The following is a 17183-nucleotide window of genomic DNA, read 5'->3' as shown; positions in this document are numbered from 1 at the left end:
AATAGTGTTTATATATAAATATAATATATAATATAATATATATATATATAATATATATAAAATATATATATATAATATATATTACGAAAAATTTACATTACATACGATAAAAAAGTATAATGAAAAAATATTATATTTATTTTCATACATAATATTGCATTTCGCATATTGCGATGAGTCGATTATGATATATTTTCTACGATTCTACTGGAGAATGCAGAAGGATATTCCTATATAGTTTTTTTCAAGCATATTCCTATATGATATTTTCCTAACTCCATTTTATCTAGCAACGTTAAATAGACCTTAATACCAAACTAAGCCTTAATGATTAATACCCGATATTTCAAATTTAAATTCTAATTCATTTATATTTTTAATTAAATATATGTCTAAATACAATAAACTAAACAGGTAATAAACTATCTATCTTTCAAAAAAAAGTTTCTTACTAATTCGAAAATATTTGAAGTTTCTCACTAATACTTACTGGCTATCCCTACATAAGATGTCAAAAATTTGACGGTTGGTATTTAAGATTTTAAATTCAAAATTTAATTACTTTATATTTTAGTTAATTTTTCTTTAAAAATAAACGAAGCAAGTGGCATATTACTTTTCTCTCAAATTAAAGTTTTGTACTAAAACTTGATACAAAGGGCATTTTATAGCACAAATATCACAAAATTAAAATTTAGTTGCTTTATATTTATAATCAATTTTATTTTTTTTAAAAAATTGATACTTTCCTCTCAAAAAAGAAAACTTCACCTGCAGTTTTCTAACATTAGTGACAAAAAATTTGATAATTAATACTCAATTTTTTAAGTTGGAAACTTATTTATTTTATACTTTCAACTAAATTTATTTATGAAAAAATAAATAAAACGGTATCTCTCTAACAAATAAATATTTTTCAATTGACCATACCTTGGCCAGTTGGAGCTTGCTGGTTAGTATCCAAAATTTCAAATTTAATTATATTATATTTTTATAATTTTTTTTAAAAAACAAATAAAGCATATATCTTGCTCTATATCTCTTAAAAAGAAAACCTTATATTCAGCTCGTATTCTTCATATCTTTTATATAAAAGGATTATATTAAATATTTAAGATAATTGTTGAATCTGGGGATAAGTTTTGTTTCATATCACTTTCACTTGAGTCACAAAGTCAGGAGCAACACGCAAATCCTTTGATAGAAATCAATGCTACAGGGACATGATGGGTCTCTACTACAGTTGAGTGATAAGAGATTAGATGCTTTTTGTTGTCCATATGAATGTAAATACTTCACAGTGAAATTTGATAGAGTTATAAATAAATCTAGCCTTTAAAAAAATAAATATTCCCAATTTTCTTTTGCATAACACAGAGTTGGTTACACCATTAGCAGGGCAGGTGATAAATACTTAATGATTAATATTTGAATACTAACTTTGAAGTCTAATTATTTTATAATTCCGACTAAATTTATTTTAAAAAATAATAAACGAAACAGATAACATATTATCTTTTTCTGAAAACGTATACAGACCTATTTATATGTGATATGGATAATAGATGATGTGGATTGTATCTAACATAATAAAGTTACATAAATATGTACAACAATCGATATTTTGGCATCTCTTGTATATAAATTACTATTGATATCCTAGAATCTGGGAAAGTAACTCTACATTATTTATAAACCATTTCTACAGATGTCTAGAAGTAATTACGACCAAATTGTGCTAACATTCCATCTCCTCTACTGCACAAACAACAAACAGTAAAGTGAATCAACCGTTTCTTTTTATAAGAGCCCTTCCATGGCCAAACTAAAGAACAAATGTTCATGTACTCCTAGTTTGTATTATTCTTACAAAATCTCTATAACTTTATGTGTCCCATTGTGATTGACGTGTAACAAATTTTTCATGAAATGTGGATTGCGTAATCACTGTACATTTTGTTGTGTCGCATAGTACGTACCAAATTGTTACTCGCTCGAGACTTGTTTGGCAATGTAGTTACGTACAATATTGCGTGTCTTGATGTGCAACCATCTAAAGTCTTAATTTGGTGAGACTTTAAAATCAATATTTTGCTTCACGCAAACACTGAAATGTATATCTAGAATATCATCTTTATTCCTATTATGCTGTGTTACTAAATAAGTTCTGCTACTCACATACAGTAAATTTTGAGCCAAGATGTTCGAGTATTTATATGTATTTAAATTTGAGGCTCTTGCCTTTTATTTTTTAATTAAAAATAATCAAAGAAAATCTAATTACTTAACACACTAAACTCTGCCACATGCGCATCCAAAATGGTAAATGAGAAAATGCCCTCCAAATTACCACTTTCCTACTGTTACATAGATGGGCATTTTAGTAATTTTCTCCCCCTTTTCCAACTCTCCTCAATACTCCTCTCTCCACACAGAAATATAATTGTCGAAATTTAGTCTGCCATAGGCCACCTATCTAATATTAATAAATTTTTTTAAAAAATGTTGCACATTATTATTTTGGTATGGAGCTTCAAAAATGCTACAATTTATATTCAAAAGTATGAAATTTTAAGTAATATTTGAATGCGTAAGGTTTGAAGAATGATCCACGATGGAACCGGTCCATTGATCATTTAAAAGTTACGTACACTAAAACTCATACATTTTTTTCATAAATATTTAATATCAATTTATCAAGTTTTAAAGAACATTTTAGAAACTGAATAAAAGAATAATTATTATACAATTTGTGGATAAGAATTTATGTACTGGTGAGATACTGTAACAACAAAACAAGCAACAGCAGCAGCAGAACCTAGTGTTCCCGCCATCTTATCTTTTTACTAACGGATAGCGACGTGTTACTCAAGGATCAACTGTAGATGCTGTTTCCTACAAGTTGCTAAGCACTAAATCCGCATTTTAAATACTACTTATTACTTATTTTTGCTCTCTTTAAATGCAACCCCAGGCTCGTTGATATCCTCCTATTTACGCACGGCTCCTGATAAGATCTCCTCCCATTTGCGCACCATTTCGTCTCTTTTCCGAACATTTTCTATCTCTCTCTCCCTCTTCCTCTTCTTCTTCTTCTTCTACTTATTCTGCTTCGTCTATAATGTCGATCGTGCGATTGAAACCGATCCTACACCATCTTCCTCCCATAGAAAACCCTAGGCTCTCTCCTCGCGAGCTTCGGAGATCGGAGCTTCCGGGATCGATCCGGTGTTGCTCGAAACCCCGCGTCTCGGTCTCGAGGGGCCTTCGCCGCTCCGATCCTCTGAGATCTCTTCCAATCATTAGGGCTGGTGTGGCTCCGACGCCTTCGCTCGCTGAAGATGATCAGGCGACCGAGGTCGTCTACTCGGAGACGTTTCTTCTCAAGCGATCCCAAGCGGTATTTATTTATTTTTTATCTTCAGTCGATGTTTCCAGTTTGGAATTGCTTGATCGGTTCTTAGAATTGGGAATATCCGTCGATCGCCGATTTTTCTTGTAATTTGTAGTTCAAGTGCGCAAATTCCGGGGCTTTTGCTAATCTTCGGGATCGCTACGAATTGCTTTGTGGAGAATTCATTTAATTTTAGTTTGAATTTTGATAGTGGAAGGGGCAAAATGGCAGGTGGAGGGAAAGGTGTCGGTGAGATTGGACGCGGCCGAGGAGGACGGATCCAGATGGCGTCTGGTGATTGGTTGTAATCTGCCGGGCAAGTGGATTTTGCACTGGGGGGTCACCTACCATGATGAACGTGGGAGGTAAAGTTTTGTTGCTTTTAGTTAATTTCATTCGTTGCTTATTTAGGTAGTTGGTATATGAGAAGGAAAGAGAAGTCTCTGTACCAACGGAAAAAAAAGAGGTTCAATTTGTATTGACTTGGGAAGAATGTAGATTTTTTTTTTTTCCAAGTATATGTCGGATACACTAAACTTGGGATTTTTTCTGGTTCATGTAGATTTATTTAATATATTATTTTGGGATCAAGTCCAAGACTTATTGTATGGATGGTGAAGTCCCAATTGACTATTGAAGTTAGTTTGAGATTTTTGATTAAATGATTTAACTCGTTCTTAATTTTAAAGTGTACAGGGGTGTGTATGCATTCACAACCCAATAATCCTTGAGCAGGTGGCTTGTTTTTGTTTATTAATATTTTATTTTGCAAATTTGCAGTGAATGGGATCAACCTCCACCAGAAATGTGGCCTCCTGAATCTGTTCCTATCAAGGTAGAGTTGATAGTTGTCGGTTTTTTTTTTTTGGTGGCTTTGCAATGTTGTTGTTTCATTTCTCTGTGTCCTCAACTTCTGCTGTTTGGTTCGGCTTTATAGTGACCATAATCTGTAGCTTCTCTCAGGACTATGCAATAGAAACCCCCTTAAAGACATCTTCGTCCAATCCAGAAGAGCAGGTACTTCATGAAGTGCAGATAGATTTTGACAGCAGCGTTCAAATTGGAGCTATTCATTTTGTTCTAAAGGTAGTTAGTTTCAATGCAACTTGGCCATCTATTAGCTGCTATCATTAGTTCCTTTCTAATTTTTAATATACCATCTATAATTCTACTTTGGAATTCTTTCTTTAAAACTTGATTTTAATATGTTAGGAAGAGGAAACAGGAGCATGGTTTCAGCACAAAGGCAGGGATTTCAGGATAACTTTGAGAGATACTTTCAAAGAGGAAAGTTCCTTGGGTGGAACACAAGGCTTTAGCATCTGGCCAGGTTGAAATTCTCTCAACAAAAAGCATCTTTGTCAATACTCTACACCAAAATTAATTGCTTAAGCTTTAGTTTAGGCTACCCCGTCTCATTCTTTCTTCTTTCTTTAAGAAAAGAAATAAGGTCAATTTGATACGACTAGAAAATTTTATGCTCAGGAGAAAATAAGAAGTGTCTGGTAGCGGTGATAACAAATTACCTCTTACACCTTTAAACAGAATAAAGGTCATTACTTTGTTTTTGTCCCAGCAAAGTGGAAACTTGAAAGAAATATTTGAAGACAGTTCTATCCTTAAACATTTGGTACCGAATGTCCATCTTCATGACTCCAATCCGCAACATGTTGTTCCAAGGTCAGAAGTTTTGCCGTTCCATGAAGTAATGGTGCATAAATCATTAAATAGAATGAATATGAAAAACCTCTGAACTTTCTTTGGTCATAAGGTGCGAAGCAGAGAATGCATTCACAAACACGTTAATGAGTGCATGCAAAAGGCACGCTAACGAGTGCATGCAAAAATCAGTCATTATTAAAAGTTGTTTAACGGCTGGTCACGGGTGCACCGTGCAGAAGACTGTCGCTTTCATCAGCACAGCACACAGCCAAATGGACCCTGAGTAGCCCATGAACAAATTAAGTAGTTCCATGTGGCAGCAAATGGTGATTAGTTTCTTTTCTTGCTGGCTGCAAATTGAATTGTCGTGATTCTTCTGTTCTCCTAACTAGTGTTATTACTTATTAATTTCTTTTTCTAGAGAAGTTATGCTGAACATTCAATTATCTTTTATTTCTTCCATTTTTTAATCGGAACATATCATTCTTAACAAGCTGATACAACATAGCAAATTTAGTAAGTGATAAGATATTTAGTTTGATACTTCTTCAGGAGCTCTTGAGCAGATATCTACCTTGTTGAAGCCTGAAGGATCTAGTCCTATGACTCAGGAGACTCTCCGTGGAGGCAGGGAAGCTAAGCAGTGGAATAGCCGCATTGCAGGCTTGTATGAAGAATTCTCTATCTCGAAAGAAGAGCCTGTTCAGAATTTAATGACAGTCACTGTACGGAAAAGCAATGACACCGAGAAAAAGCTTGTGCAATTTGACACTGATATACCTGGTGAAGTTACTGTTCACTGGGGTGTCTGTAAGGATGACAGTAAGAAATGGGAAATTCCGCCCACTCCACATCCGCCAGCAACAAAGCTATTTCGTAGCAAAGCTCTTCAAACGTCATTACAGGTATGCAGGGAGGAAACTTATAAGACATCCGGTGCATGGTATTTGTTTCTGACAAAGAGTAACCGTAATGGATTTAGTGTAGATCTTCACATGAAATTGATTTAGCTAGTCTAGATCTTCATATGAAATTGATTTAGCTCACCAAATTACTATGTACTTTTACCACAAATCCCATATGAAAATGTGGTCAGTGTTGCATGGCCTTCCTTTTTTATATGACCCTTTATAAGAAATGTTTCTTAGGATTGAACAAACTAATCTGCATTATAATTTCTGGTCCTTGCTTGTCCTTTAGATTTATTGTCTAGTTCTGTTTGCCTCATGGGGGCTTTTTAAATTTAAGAAATGGAACTTAGGTCTGTCAGCAATAAATTTGCGCAAGTCTTTTGTAGATTTCTCAGTTTTGAGATACCTTTTTTAACTGATGTAATATTTTCTTTGTGAAGTCTTGCATGATTATGCTGGTATAGCTATGTGCTAATAAACATCCACTGATTATGCTGTCATGACTGTTTTTAGTTCTTTTCTCTGTTTGATATTCGGCTAGATATATCTACGTTGTTAAATGACTTGTTTGTTCAATCTGAGATAAATCTTCTCTCTTTTGCGCTGTTGAGGTATCTGTAAAACTCTACATACAAGTTCCTCACTGTGCAGCTTACTTGTAATGCAGCCAAAAGAAAATGGGCGTGGCAGTTGGGGAATATTTCCAGTGGCTCAAGAGAGCTTAGGTCTGCTTTTTGTGCTTAAGCTTGATAAATATACTTGGTTGAAGAATGACGGAACTGATTTCTATATCCCTCTTATCAATGTGAGTGGCTCTTCCACTTCAAATAGCCAGGAACTTGGAAACAAACAGATGGATAGTAGTCAGGGCTCTGTTTCTACTGAAGAGGCAAAACCAGTTGTCAAGAATATTGAGTATACCCATGAAATTATAAGTGAAATAAGAAATTTAGTTACTGATATATCCTCTAAAAATGGTAAAGGAGCAAATACTAAGGAAGCACAAGAGAGCATCCTGGAAGAAATTGAAAAGTTGGCTGCTGAAGCTTATAAGATCTTCCGAAGCTCTGCTCTAGGTTTTGTGGAGGAAACTGTTTCTCATGCCGAGCCATCTAAGCCTGCTGTTCAAATATGTTCGGGGACTGGCTCTGGTTATGAAATACTTTGTCAAGGATTTAACTGGGAATCTCACAAATCAGGAAGGTGGTTTCTTGAGCTTGGTGCAAAGGCTGAGGAGTTAGCATCACTGGGTTTTACGGTTATATGGCTGCCACCACCTACTGAATCTGTCTCACCTGAAGGTTACATGCCGAAGGATTTATATAACTTGAATTCCAGGTGCATATTTTTTAGGTTTCAAATGGATTGACATCCCTCACATTTTTAGGTGATTAGGAAATAGGTCCCTTTTTTTTCAGATTTGAAACCCGAACCTTTTAACTGTCAGAGTTTGGTTAGATTCTGTTAGATTTGACAGTTTCAGTCAACAAATTTATGAAATGTTAAATTGCGGAGTATTCCCAAAAAAAGGGTATTTTTTAGTGCTAATAGATCCTGAGTAATACCAAATATTACAATAGTAGTTGCCTTCGAAACCAGAAAAAGAAAGCTCAGGGACTGCTCCAAATCACCTATAATACTTTGTGAAATTTTTTCCACGTAGTGTGTTTAGCAAGTATAATTTGTATAGTCATATAGTGGCATTTTCTTTTTCTCAAGTTAACATTTAGATGTATGGGTTCATTCGTTAATGGTATGCACGTTATTATAGCAAAGGACTTTAATTTTTTTTTACCCTTTTCTTAGTAAGGACATTCTGTGATCAACCAATATTGATATCATATGGTGACATATATCAGATATGGAAGTATGGAAGAATTGAGGGACCTTGTGAAAAGGTTTCATGAAGTTGGAATCAAGGTTCTTGGTGATGTTGTTTTGAACCATCGTTGTGCCCATTATAAGAACCAGAATGGCATCTGGAACATCTTTGGTGGCCGTCTAAACTGGGATGACCGAGCAATTGTGGCTGACGATCCACATTTCCATGTAGGTTTTCTCTTAGTGACTTGAACTGTTTTCTTAGCCAGTTTTAAATATCTAATCTATCAATGCGTCTCATTTTGTGGAACAACTGTCATTGGTAAAAATTTCAGTATTTTATTGTGAGTTAAATGTGACCATCATTTGATGATTTTTATGTTTGATTAATGTGATACATACTGTAATAGCATTGTTAGGTTTGCCAGAGAACATTAGTGGCATCATGCAGATAATAGCTAATGCCAGATTAGTGTTGCAAAATTAATTTGATAAATGATGCACTGCTCAAAGGTTATCCAAACGATCCAATATTGATGTTAGATTTTTATGTTCCTATTATTAGCAGTTTCTACCTCATGAGCTTATATCTCTAGATTAGAGCCTGTTAGTTTTAGCTTCTGAGCTTTGGACTAGTAAGCTAGAGTTCCCTTTCATATAGAATCCAGAATGAATGAAAGTTAGTAAGATCGTAACGGTAATTTTGTGCCGATAAAATTTATACTGATAACTCTAGGTGACATTTACAGCATGATTTTATGTCCATATTTCACCACTTACTGGATTAGTAATTCTCTGGTGATAGCTTTTGCTAATTCCTGTCACATATATGTACTCACAATCCTTGTGTAGTTTTTTGTACTTCCCTACCTATTTTAGAGTATTTTTGCCTTCTTTTCAAAATTACCCCCTTTATATAAGATGCAGTTATTTCAGGGTACTCTATGCATCTTATATATTGATTACAAGGTAATATGCAACCAATTCTTTACTCTTTTGGTGTTTCACCTATTTCATAGAATATCCTTATTTTGTGAAATGTTCTCTTTTCTGTAGGGCAGGGGCAACAAGAGCAGTGGGGACCATTTCCATGCTGCACCAAATATTGACCACTCACAAGAATTTGTACGAAGGGATCTGAAAGAGTGGCTTTGCTGGTTGAGGTATTCCTTTTTTATTTTCCATGTTTCAGTAGTTAACTTTTGAATAGCTAATGCCTGGAAATTTGCACGTTCAATTTAGTAGACATATTGAAGTATAACTTATGCTTATGAAAATGGCAATCTGACCAAGGATTAGTGGTGGTTCAAAATGTTGCAAACGGTCAGATTACAAGTGTTTTTAAACAATCAAACTATGGCTGGGCATCTTTGGGATGTAAATCCTTCTTCAATTCTGGTCATTAATGGCAGCTGACTCCTCTTTATGATTGAGTAGATAAACCCATCTGATGGTTCATGATTGTAAGAAAATGGGTCTTGATTTTGAAGTATTGTGTGCTGAAAGTTGTTTTGGAGTAATGTATGGCAGTTTCTGAGATAACCAAAAAAGCATAAAAGACTGCCTAGTCTCTTGTTCCTTAATCTAGTTTATACGCATCCTCCCGACCTCCCATTCCCGCACCCCTACCCTGACCCTGGCTCCTCTTTTTATCTTTTTTCCCCCTTCACTCTCTCTTGTGATTAGCAATAAGTGTGAACCCAATAAGGAAAGTAGAACATTTCATTGAATTCTTTATTCTCTTCAACAATACAAATTAACGATATCTTTATTATTCTGCCTTATGCTTACCCAGAATCATTTATATACTTTTTCTACTTACTATATTATCAATGATGGCTTGCAGAGAGGAAATTGGATATGATGGGTGGCGATTGGATTTTGTTCGTGGGTTTTGGGGCGGTTATGTCAAGGACTACCTAGAAGCAACCGAACCCTTCTTTGCAGTTGGCGAGTACTGGGATTCTCTTAGTTATACATACAGTGAAATGGATTATAATCAAGATGCTCACAGGCAGAGAATCATTGATTGGATAAATGCCACAAATGGCACAGCTGGTGCATTTGATGTCACTACAAAAGGAATACTCCATTCTGTAAGCTTTCCTCTTTCCTTCTTCAAGTTTGTTATTTACTTGTCAGCGATGTCAGTGATTGATTGACTATTGATGAAATTATGCTTTTATTTACTGGTCAATATGTTTGGTAGAATGTGGGATAGCATTGATTTGTTAGGTCAGATCATCTCACGAAGTTTCCAACTTTCATGGAGTAAATATATTTAAATACTAAAATTTAGTGTGCCTGCTTGCAATCTTGCTTCCTAGAATCTCATGGTTTCTGCTACATATTTTTTTAACACGACTGCTATGAAGTTGTCTACCGGCTGATGTTTAAACTTTTCTAGTTATATTTCACATCTACATCTCACTATAACCAACTGTTCATGTTCCCTTTTTTTTTGGTTGAACTCATTCTAGGCTTTGGGAAGATGTGAGTATTGGCGGTTATCTGACCAGAAGGGTAAACCACCTGGCGTTATAGGTTGGTGGCCTTCACGAGCTGTTACATTCATTGAAAATCATGACACTGGTTCTACTCAGGTACTGGAGTTCTAGTTATCAGCTATTTAAAAGAAACTAATATTTGTTGTATGCTCTGTATGTTTGTCACAACTTAACTGTCATGTCATAGCTGTGAATTTGCCGTCCTAACTTATTTTATATAGACTATGAAATCATTGACTCTAAACCCAAGTAAATGGGCTCTCAGACTATAAACCACCTTATGCTGTTAGATTTGATTCTAAACAATCTGATTTGTTGATCTGTTCTTTCTTTGACAACTTGAAAAGTTGTCCTAGACACTATGCTTAAATGGTGTTTTGTTTTGAAATATACATTTCAAAAAATTTTGGAGTTGGTTTGTTATTCGGAGTACCAATAAAACGTTAGATATTGTTCTTTTTGGAAATTATACTGATTTAATGACAACACTTCTTGAAAGAAATTGGTAAGAGAGATTACGATTGAATATTCCCACTTCTATAGTAATATTAAGAGAAAAGTCACTTGTACTGTTCAAGTCAGTTCATCTTACGTTGCCTAGCCTTTTCTTTCTACACAATTGCTTGCTGAAAACCTCTGTGTTCCTTTTTTCCCTTTGAAATGTTGCGAGACACAGGAAGTGAGCTTTTTCATTCCCTATGTTAGGAAATTATGAATTTGGAGATAAAATTATATTCTGTTGCATAACATAATATCTGAACGTGGAAGAGGTGCTCAAAACATAGTGCAAGAGATTTTTCACTGTCCTGTTATGGCAGAATATCTTAAAGTTTATTGGTATGTACAGGGTCATTGGAGATTCCCGTCTGGTACGGAGATGCAAGGATATGCATACACCCTTACACATCCTGGCACTCCTGCAGTTTTCTATGACCACATCTTCTCCCACTATCAGCCGGAAATTTCTAGATTAATCTCGGTCAGACGTCGGCAGGAGATTCACTGCAGGAGTAAGGTTTGTATGCGCTGTCCCAAACATTTTATCAGAAACATGCGATAGTTCATGTTGACTACATCTAGAATATGGATTCACAGCTGCTTTGGTTTTCTCAAGTACTTCCACTGAAATGTAGACTCTGGTATTTAAAATTTTCTGACTGTGTGTTGGAATGCAAAGAAAATAGAATTTATGGCATTGTATCACCCTTCAATTTCAAATTTGATGTCCTTGATTATACTAGTTTACCTCCTGGTTCAAATTCTGGTTCTTTGGTTTCAGATCAAGATAATCAAGGCTGAAAGGGATGTTTACGCGGCTGAGATTGATGAGAAGGTAGCTGTAAAGATTGGGCCGGGACACTACGAGCCGTCAAATGGACCGAAAAATTGGGTTTTGGCCGCAGAAGGAAAAGACTACAAGGTCTGGGAGACATCATAATCTGTTGATCATCCCGAGCAACATTTTTATATCGAAATTTTCGAAAGAGTAGAATCAAGTACCTATGCTGTAGAAAGAACATCAGAAGCTAGATATGAAAGCAGGAAAATAACAAGGCCATCAAAATTTCCAGAGTCGCCATTGAGGAGATGAAATGCCCTTTACAGTTTTTAAAAATAGTATGTATGATGAACGCTTTAAGTCTATATAATGTTTATTATATGTAGAAGTGCAGCTTCATCTCTATTATTATAATAATAGTATTGTACGATTCACAATATCTGCAAATATTTGGCCTCATATTTGTAACTATTATCTTTTGTTTCCCGTTGGCTAGGAAGAGTAATCACTGGTCATAGGGCTAGGCGTTGTTTGTTTTAAATGTAACGTTTGTGTCATTTTTTTTAAAAAATGTTCCTTTTATTTTTGTTATAATTTTGATGGAATATCTGTTGAAAATGGAAAAGCCCTCTGGTGTATGATAACATATCCTAAGCCCTAACTAAATCAACTACTGTTCTGCAAGGTTTAACAAGGATCTTATTACTATGTTTTAGGCTTTTGGGCCGGCCCAACGTGGATGTTGGGCTCATTCGGGCTCCCCTGAGTCCTCACCTGGATTCTGAGATATTCTTTTGTTAGCCTGGAATCCGGAGGCGTGTGTAGACACCCGTGTTCACCAAAATCAACACAAATGGGGCTAACAGTTATATACATGTATCCTTCATTCGCACTACAATATCACCTGTGATAGTAATACCTCCATTAACTGAGTTGATTGCTAAAATCAATAATATATTTCTTGCACCTTTTAGTATCACACTTATTGCATCTTCTGTAGCCTTTTGATAGATCCAGGCAAATTTAATTACCATTTTCATCAAAGACCACAGATCAATGAAGTTAATTGCACCAAATTCATGTGACCCCCGTGCAACTGCTTGCTATCCATAAAATTTGCTGAATCGTATACAAGGAAACCAGAGTTTTATAGATCAATAAACACATTAGAACAGTGACTTTCGCACATAGAGACCCCATCTTATTTCCGTTAATCATAGCACACTAGTAAAGAGTAAAAAGCATGTGATCATATATAAAGATTCTGCTCTAAGCCAAATACCATTTACTGGGAAAAGAAAAGATGTCAGAATTAAAGACCAATCACTGAATCTCTCGAATTTGGATAGCAAGACTGCGAAAAGGCAATGTCCGCTTTGGATTAGACAACAGATACTATGGTAAAAATAACAAGTTCACAGTATCAAAATGATGTCACCAAACAACCTTAGGTCCTAAACTCCTAGTTCTTTCCAATTTATTCCATTCCATCACAGCTGAAATGGAAGATCATTCCAAGTTTAACAAAGAAGCCAAATCAAGGCTTGAGAACCAAAGATAAGCCGACCTTGGAGCTCTTCTCGATCGCTTTGGTGTCGACCTCTGTTGAGATGGTGAGGAACGATTTGGGCCTCCACTCATGTTGGATGAGTGCACTTGCCTTGCCATAATTGTTGAAGCGAGCCTTTACGGTTGTGAGAGGGTCCAATTGATGCTGTGTCCCAAAAGTGAGGGTGTTCTCGCTGCTCGCGAAGCTGTGGGTCAGCTCTGCACCCACTGCTGACAAAGGGCTCACCAGGTGGTAGTAGGAGGCACCCAGGCTATCTCCTTTGTTGTTCCTGACGGTTTGGAAAAAAAAAAAAAATCTTTCCGTAAACATTTGTTAATTACCAGACAACGGCATTCCCCTTGTGCATAAATTTGGATCAGGGATTAATTTAACAGGGGTAACCATTTGTCGTGTCCGTCTATCCCAACACAATCTTTGGTTTGACTTGAGAATGATAAAACTGTATTAATTGCAGGGAGAACTATAATTATGCTTGATAATTTTAATACCTACACAGACAAGTGGGTACAAAGCGAGGACCACTACTCTACAGAGAAGAAAAGACGCTTGTCCCAAGTTATTCCTAGAATAACCCGGTTTGAAAGGAACAACCATTCCCGGCCACATTTTGCTATGATTGGCAAAATAAGAGGATAACCCGAGTATCCACACATCCCAATATTATCCATGAAGTAAATATAGCCATTGTCTCTGATATAGCTTACTGGCAACCTAACAGAAAATGCCTCCTTAGATGTTATAAAATCACTCACAGAGTCAAGGCTGCAACAAGATCCGCATTGGTGACGCTCAACCCAGCATTGTACTTGGTGAAGTTCCCAGTTGCAGTATCGAATGAGACATCAGCACCAACAGAGAGAGCTTTAGTTCCAACCACACCAGCAAGATTAACAACAGGGTTGGCGGTCAATCCAATACTTGCATTAACACCAGCATAATCATGTAAATATTGAAGTTCAACCTGGTGCAAAATAGAGAGAGGTCAACGTAAAACTCATTGTATCGATGAATGAAACGAGTGTCATCTAATGTAAAATGGTTTAAGCGAATGTGAAGTACCTTGCCAGACCTTTGATCTGGGACAACAAAGCTGAAGATCGTCTTGAGTCCTGGTGTAGCAAGCTCGTCAATTGTAACTGTTGTTAAAAGCTACCAAAGATGCAATAGAAGGTCAGGAAGCGAATCACATAATATGTTTAGTTAATGGTCAATTTTCTCACTAACCAAATGTTATTCAACTAGGTAGTGAAAAATATAGAGAGAGGGAAAGCATAGGAGAGTCACGTTTGAGTCTGAGTTTGCTTTCACGTCAACTGTGACATTCTTGTTCTTCAGCTGAGAGTGGATCTCGCCAAAAATCAACTCATTTTTCTTCGTGCCAGAAGCTGTAATTGCCTGCAGAGAGAATCAGAACAATATAACATGTTCAAAACCTACAACTGTACAAGAATCACATGTTATCTAATATTGCAGAAGGCGCTGCAGCACGCTAGCAGCCAAGGTACTCCATAGAACATACGAAGCGGTTCGATGGGCACACAAGCGATACATGTAAGTTCAGCCAACTCATTTCTATGGCATCTATAATAAATTGGAAAACCAAATTCCGCAATAGGCACAACAAAGTTATTCTTAAGAGTATCTGTATGTGCGTCTAACTTACATCATGCAGAAGTTTCAACAAAGCTATTTGGAACTTCAAAATGAACATGTAGACCAATCTAAATTAATGATCAGTAGATATTAATAAATAAATAAAACTTTAGGAGTTTTTTTTTTTTTTTTTTTTTTTTTTCTTCTTCTTCCTTTCTCGGAGTATGATGTAAGCTTACTATATAAATCCTGCATATAACCTAAACACATCTGCCTAAAATGTGAATCGACATAGATAAGTCGGTTGCCCTCCCAATATGCAAATGCTCCCAGGCACTACGTCAGGTGCAAAAGAACAAACAAATGCATGCGGTGAATGGACCACATTAGAACATTGGACAGACTCGCACAAGTAGAAAAAAGAATGTAGCTCACAAAACATTACAATGAGTTATGCACACTGATGCACTCACTGTGGATTTGTTTTAAGAAGCAAGACTTTCAATAAAATTACTCATGCAACACAAAAATTTAGACACCTCGTTCCCATGCAGGAAATGAAGCGTAAGAATGATGATGTTAAAACATAAGGCACGGTAAAACATTGAAACAATAACACATGTATCTTAACAAGAAACAGGTTGAGCCGATTCAAGCCATGTGCTAGAACATGTTAAGGAGCTACTTAGCCGTATTTCGCTAGCTTCATTGCATAATTAACAGGTGAGAAGCAAAAGAAAAAAAAAAGGTGTTTTGACTAAGAAATGGCAATAACCACTAACTAAGATGGATGTTCTTGAAGGAAAAGCAACCCCTGAAATTACCACTTACAACTTATAAATAAATTCATACTAAACAATCACATTAGACTACATAAAGCTACAAACTAAACAACCTTCATTCCCAAAATAACATTTTTTTTAGCCATTTGTTCTCAGATACAAAGCTACCGACTAAGAAAACAAAATTACAAGGTGATTATACTTACCAAACAAAGAAATTGATAAATAAATTGATTATACGACGACATAAGTATTAAAACCAACTCAAAACCCAAACACTCCGAAACTATACTAGAAAATTATAGAAATTTTTTTAAAAAAAATACTCACAACTCCGGTCGAAGTGTAGGTAGTGATTGTGAACTTCTGGTCTGTATGGTAGTCCTTGTAAAGAAGATCTACACACACACACATGCACACATAAAACCCTAAAAAATTGCTATAAAAGGAGTACAAAGTACTGAAACATTAAATTAATAAACGAAGATAAATTAGAAAAAAGAAATCTTTAAAAAAACATATATACCTCTAGCCTTTTTTCCGATTTCAGAGTAGAGACCCGGACCCATTTTTTCTTCGGTTGTTTTGAGGTCGAAGAGCGATGAATCGACGAGAGAAATGGGCGGCGGAGAAAAGGCGAGAGAGAAATGGGGAAAAAGTTGGTAAAAATGCAAATAGATCCCTCAGTTATCCTTCGTTCAGAAATTAGAGCTCTAAAATTTCCAAGTTACAAGCACACTCAGATATTACTAAAACTATTTATTAAATTTGATATTTAATTATTGAAATCAAAATAGTTCAGAGGGTTGTTTTAAAAATGGGATAATTGTCTCTATTTTCTAAATTTGATATTTAATTTTCAAAATTACACACATTGAAAAAGTACAATAAAAATATATTTTATTTATTTTAGTATGTAATATTATATTATGCATATCGTAATTAGTTAATTATAATATATTTTTTACGATTCTATCTAAAAACGTAAAAATAAATTTCTATATATTTTTACGGAACTCTATTTTATCTAATAAAATGTAGACCTCACCACCAAATTAAACCACAACACAGGGCTTTTTTTGCATTTTGCACCCTGGCAAATTTTTATTTTAAAAATAGTTCTGTTAAAATTTAATTTGTAAAAATGGCTCTAAACCTGCCACGCAAGCGCCACGTCAGCGCCACGCGGATGATAATTAAGTTAAACACGGTGAACCATTCACAGTGTTTAAACAAGGCGAATGGCTCACCGTATTTAGTACGTATTTTTTGTATATTGAAAAGAGGAATAGGGAATTTGTATTCCTTTTCTTTTCTTTTTCAAAAATCCGAACCCGAACCCGAAAATCAAATTAAAATCCAAACTTGGATCCGAATCCGACGGATTTTAAAAATTCATACCCATATCCATAACCGACCAAAAATTCGAAACCCGAACCTGAATCCAGCGGATTTTAAAAATCTATACCGTTGGATGAAGATCTAAGAAATAAAAATTATTAAATATTTTATATATTGTANATGGGATAATTGTCTCTATTTTCTAAATTTGATATTTAATTTTCAAAATTACACACATTGAAAAAGTACAATAAAAATATATTTTATTTATTTTAATATGTAATATTATATTATGCATATCGTAATTAGTTAATTATAATATA

The 17183-nt window shown here is 35.2% G+C and overlaps 2 protein-coding genes across 3 annotated transcripts; one reads left to right on the top strand and one right to left on the bottom strand.

The window, feature by feature from the left end:
* LOC109717710 (alpha-amylase 3, chloroplastic) lies at positions 2981–12145 on the top strand. 2 transcript variants are annotated; one of them, XM_020243587.1, is made up of 13 exons: positions 2981–3400; positions 3626–3759; positions 4175–4229; positions 4358–4480; positions 4607–4724; positions 5609–5961; positions 6635–7305; positions 7827–8016; positions 8845–8951; positions 9635–9884; positions 10269–10391; positions 11143–11310; positions 11575–12145. In XM_020243587.1, exons 1-13 carry the CDS (start codon positions 3122–3124, stop codon positions 11731–11733), a joined length of 2730 nt encoding a protein of 909 aa, XP_020099176.1. In that variant the 5' UTR covers positions 2981–3121; the 3' UTR covers positions 11734–12145. The 2 variants fall into 2 exon arrangements, with proteins under 2 accessions (XP_020099176.1, XP_020099177.1); XM_020243588.1 differs by having other exon boundaries at positions 3264–3400; positions 3606–3759.
* LOC109717701 (mitochondrial outer membrane protein porin 1-like) lies at positions 12827–16200 on the bottom strand. Its single transcript, XM_020243575.1, has 6 exons — positions 16046–16200; positions 15850–15917; positions 14429–14539; positions 14204–14293; positions 13897–14105; positions 12827–13412 (listed from the first exon to the last, which is right to left on the bottom strand). The coding sequence occupies exons 1-6, from the start codon at positions 16086–16088 to the stop codon at positions 13112–13114; spliced, it is 822 nt and encodes a 273-aa protein (XP_020099164.1). The 5' UTR covers positions 16089–16200; the 3' UTR covers positions 12827–13111.

This window comes from Ananas comosus, linkage group 11, assembly GCF_001540865.1.
Source record: "Ananas comosus cultivar F153 linkage group 11, ASM154086v1, whole genome shotgun sequence".
In the NCBI taxonomy this organism is placed as follows: domain Eukaryota; kingdom Viridiplantae; phylum Streptophyta; class Magnoliopsida; order Poales; family Bromeliaceae; genus Ananas; species Ananas comosus.
The sequence above is the reverse complement of the archived record's forward strand: the minus strand, read 5'-3'. Positions and strand labels throughout refer to the sequence as shown.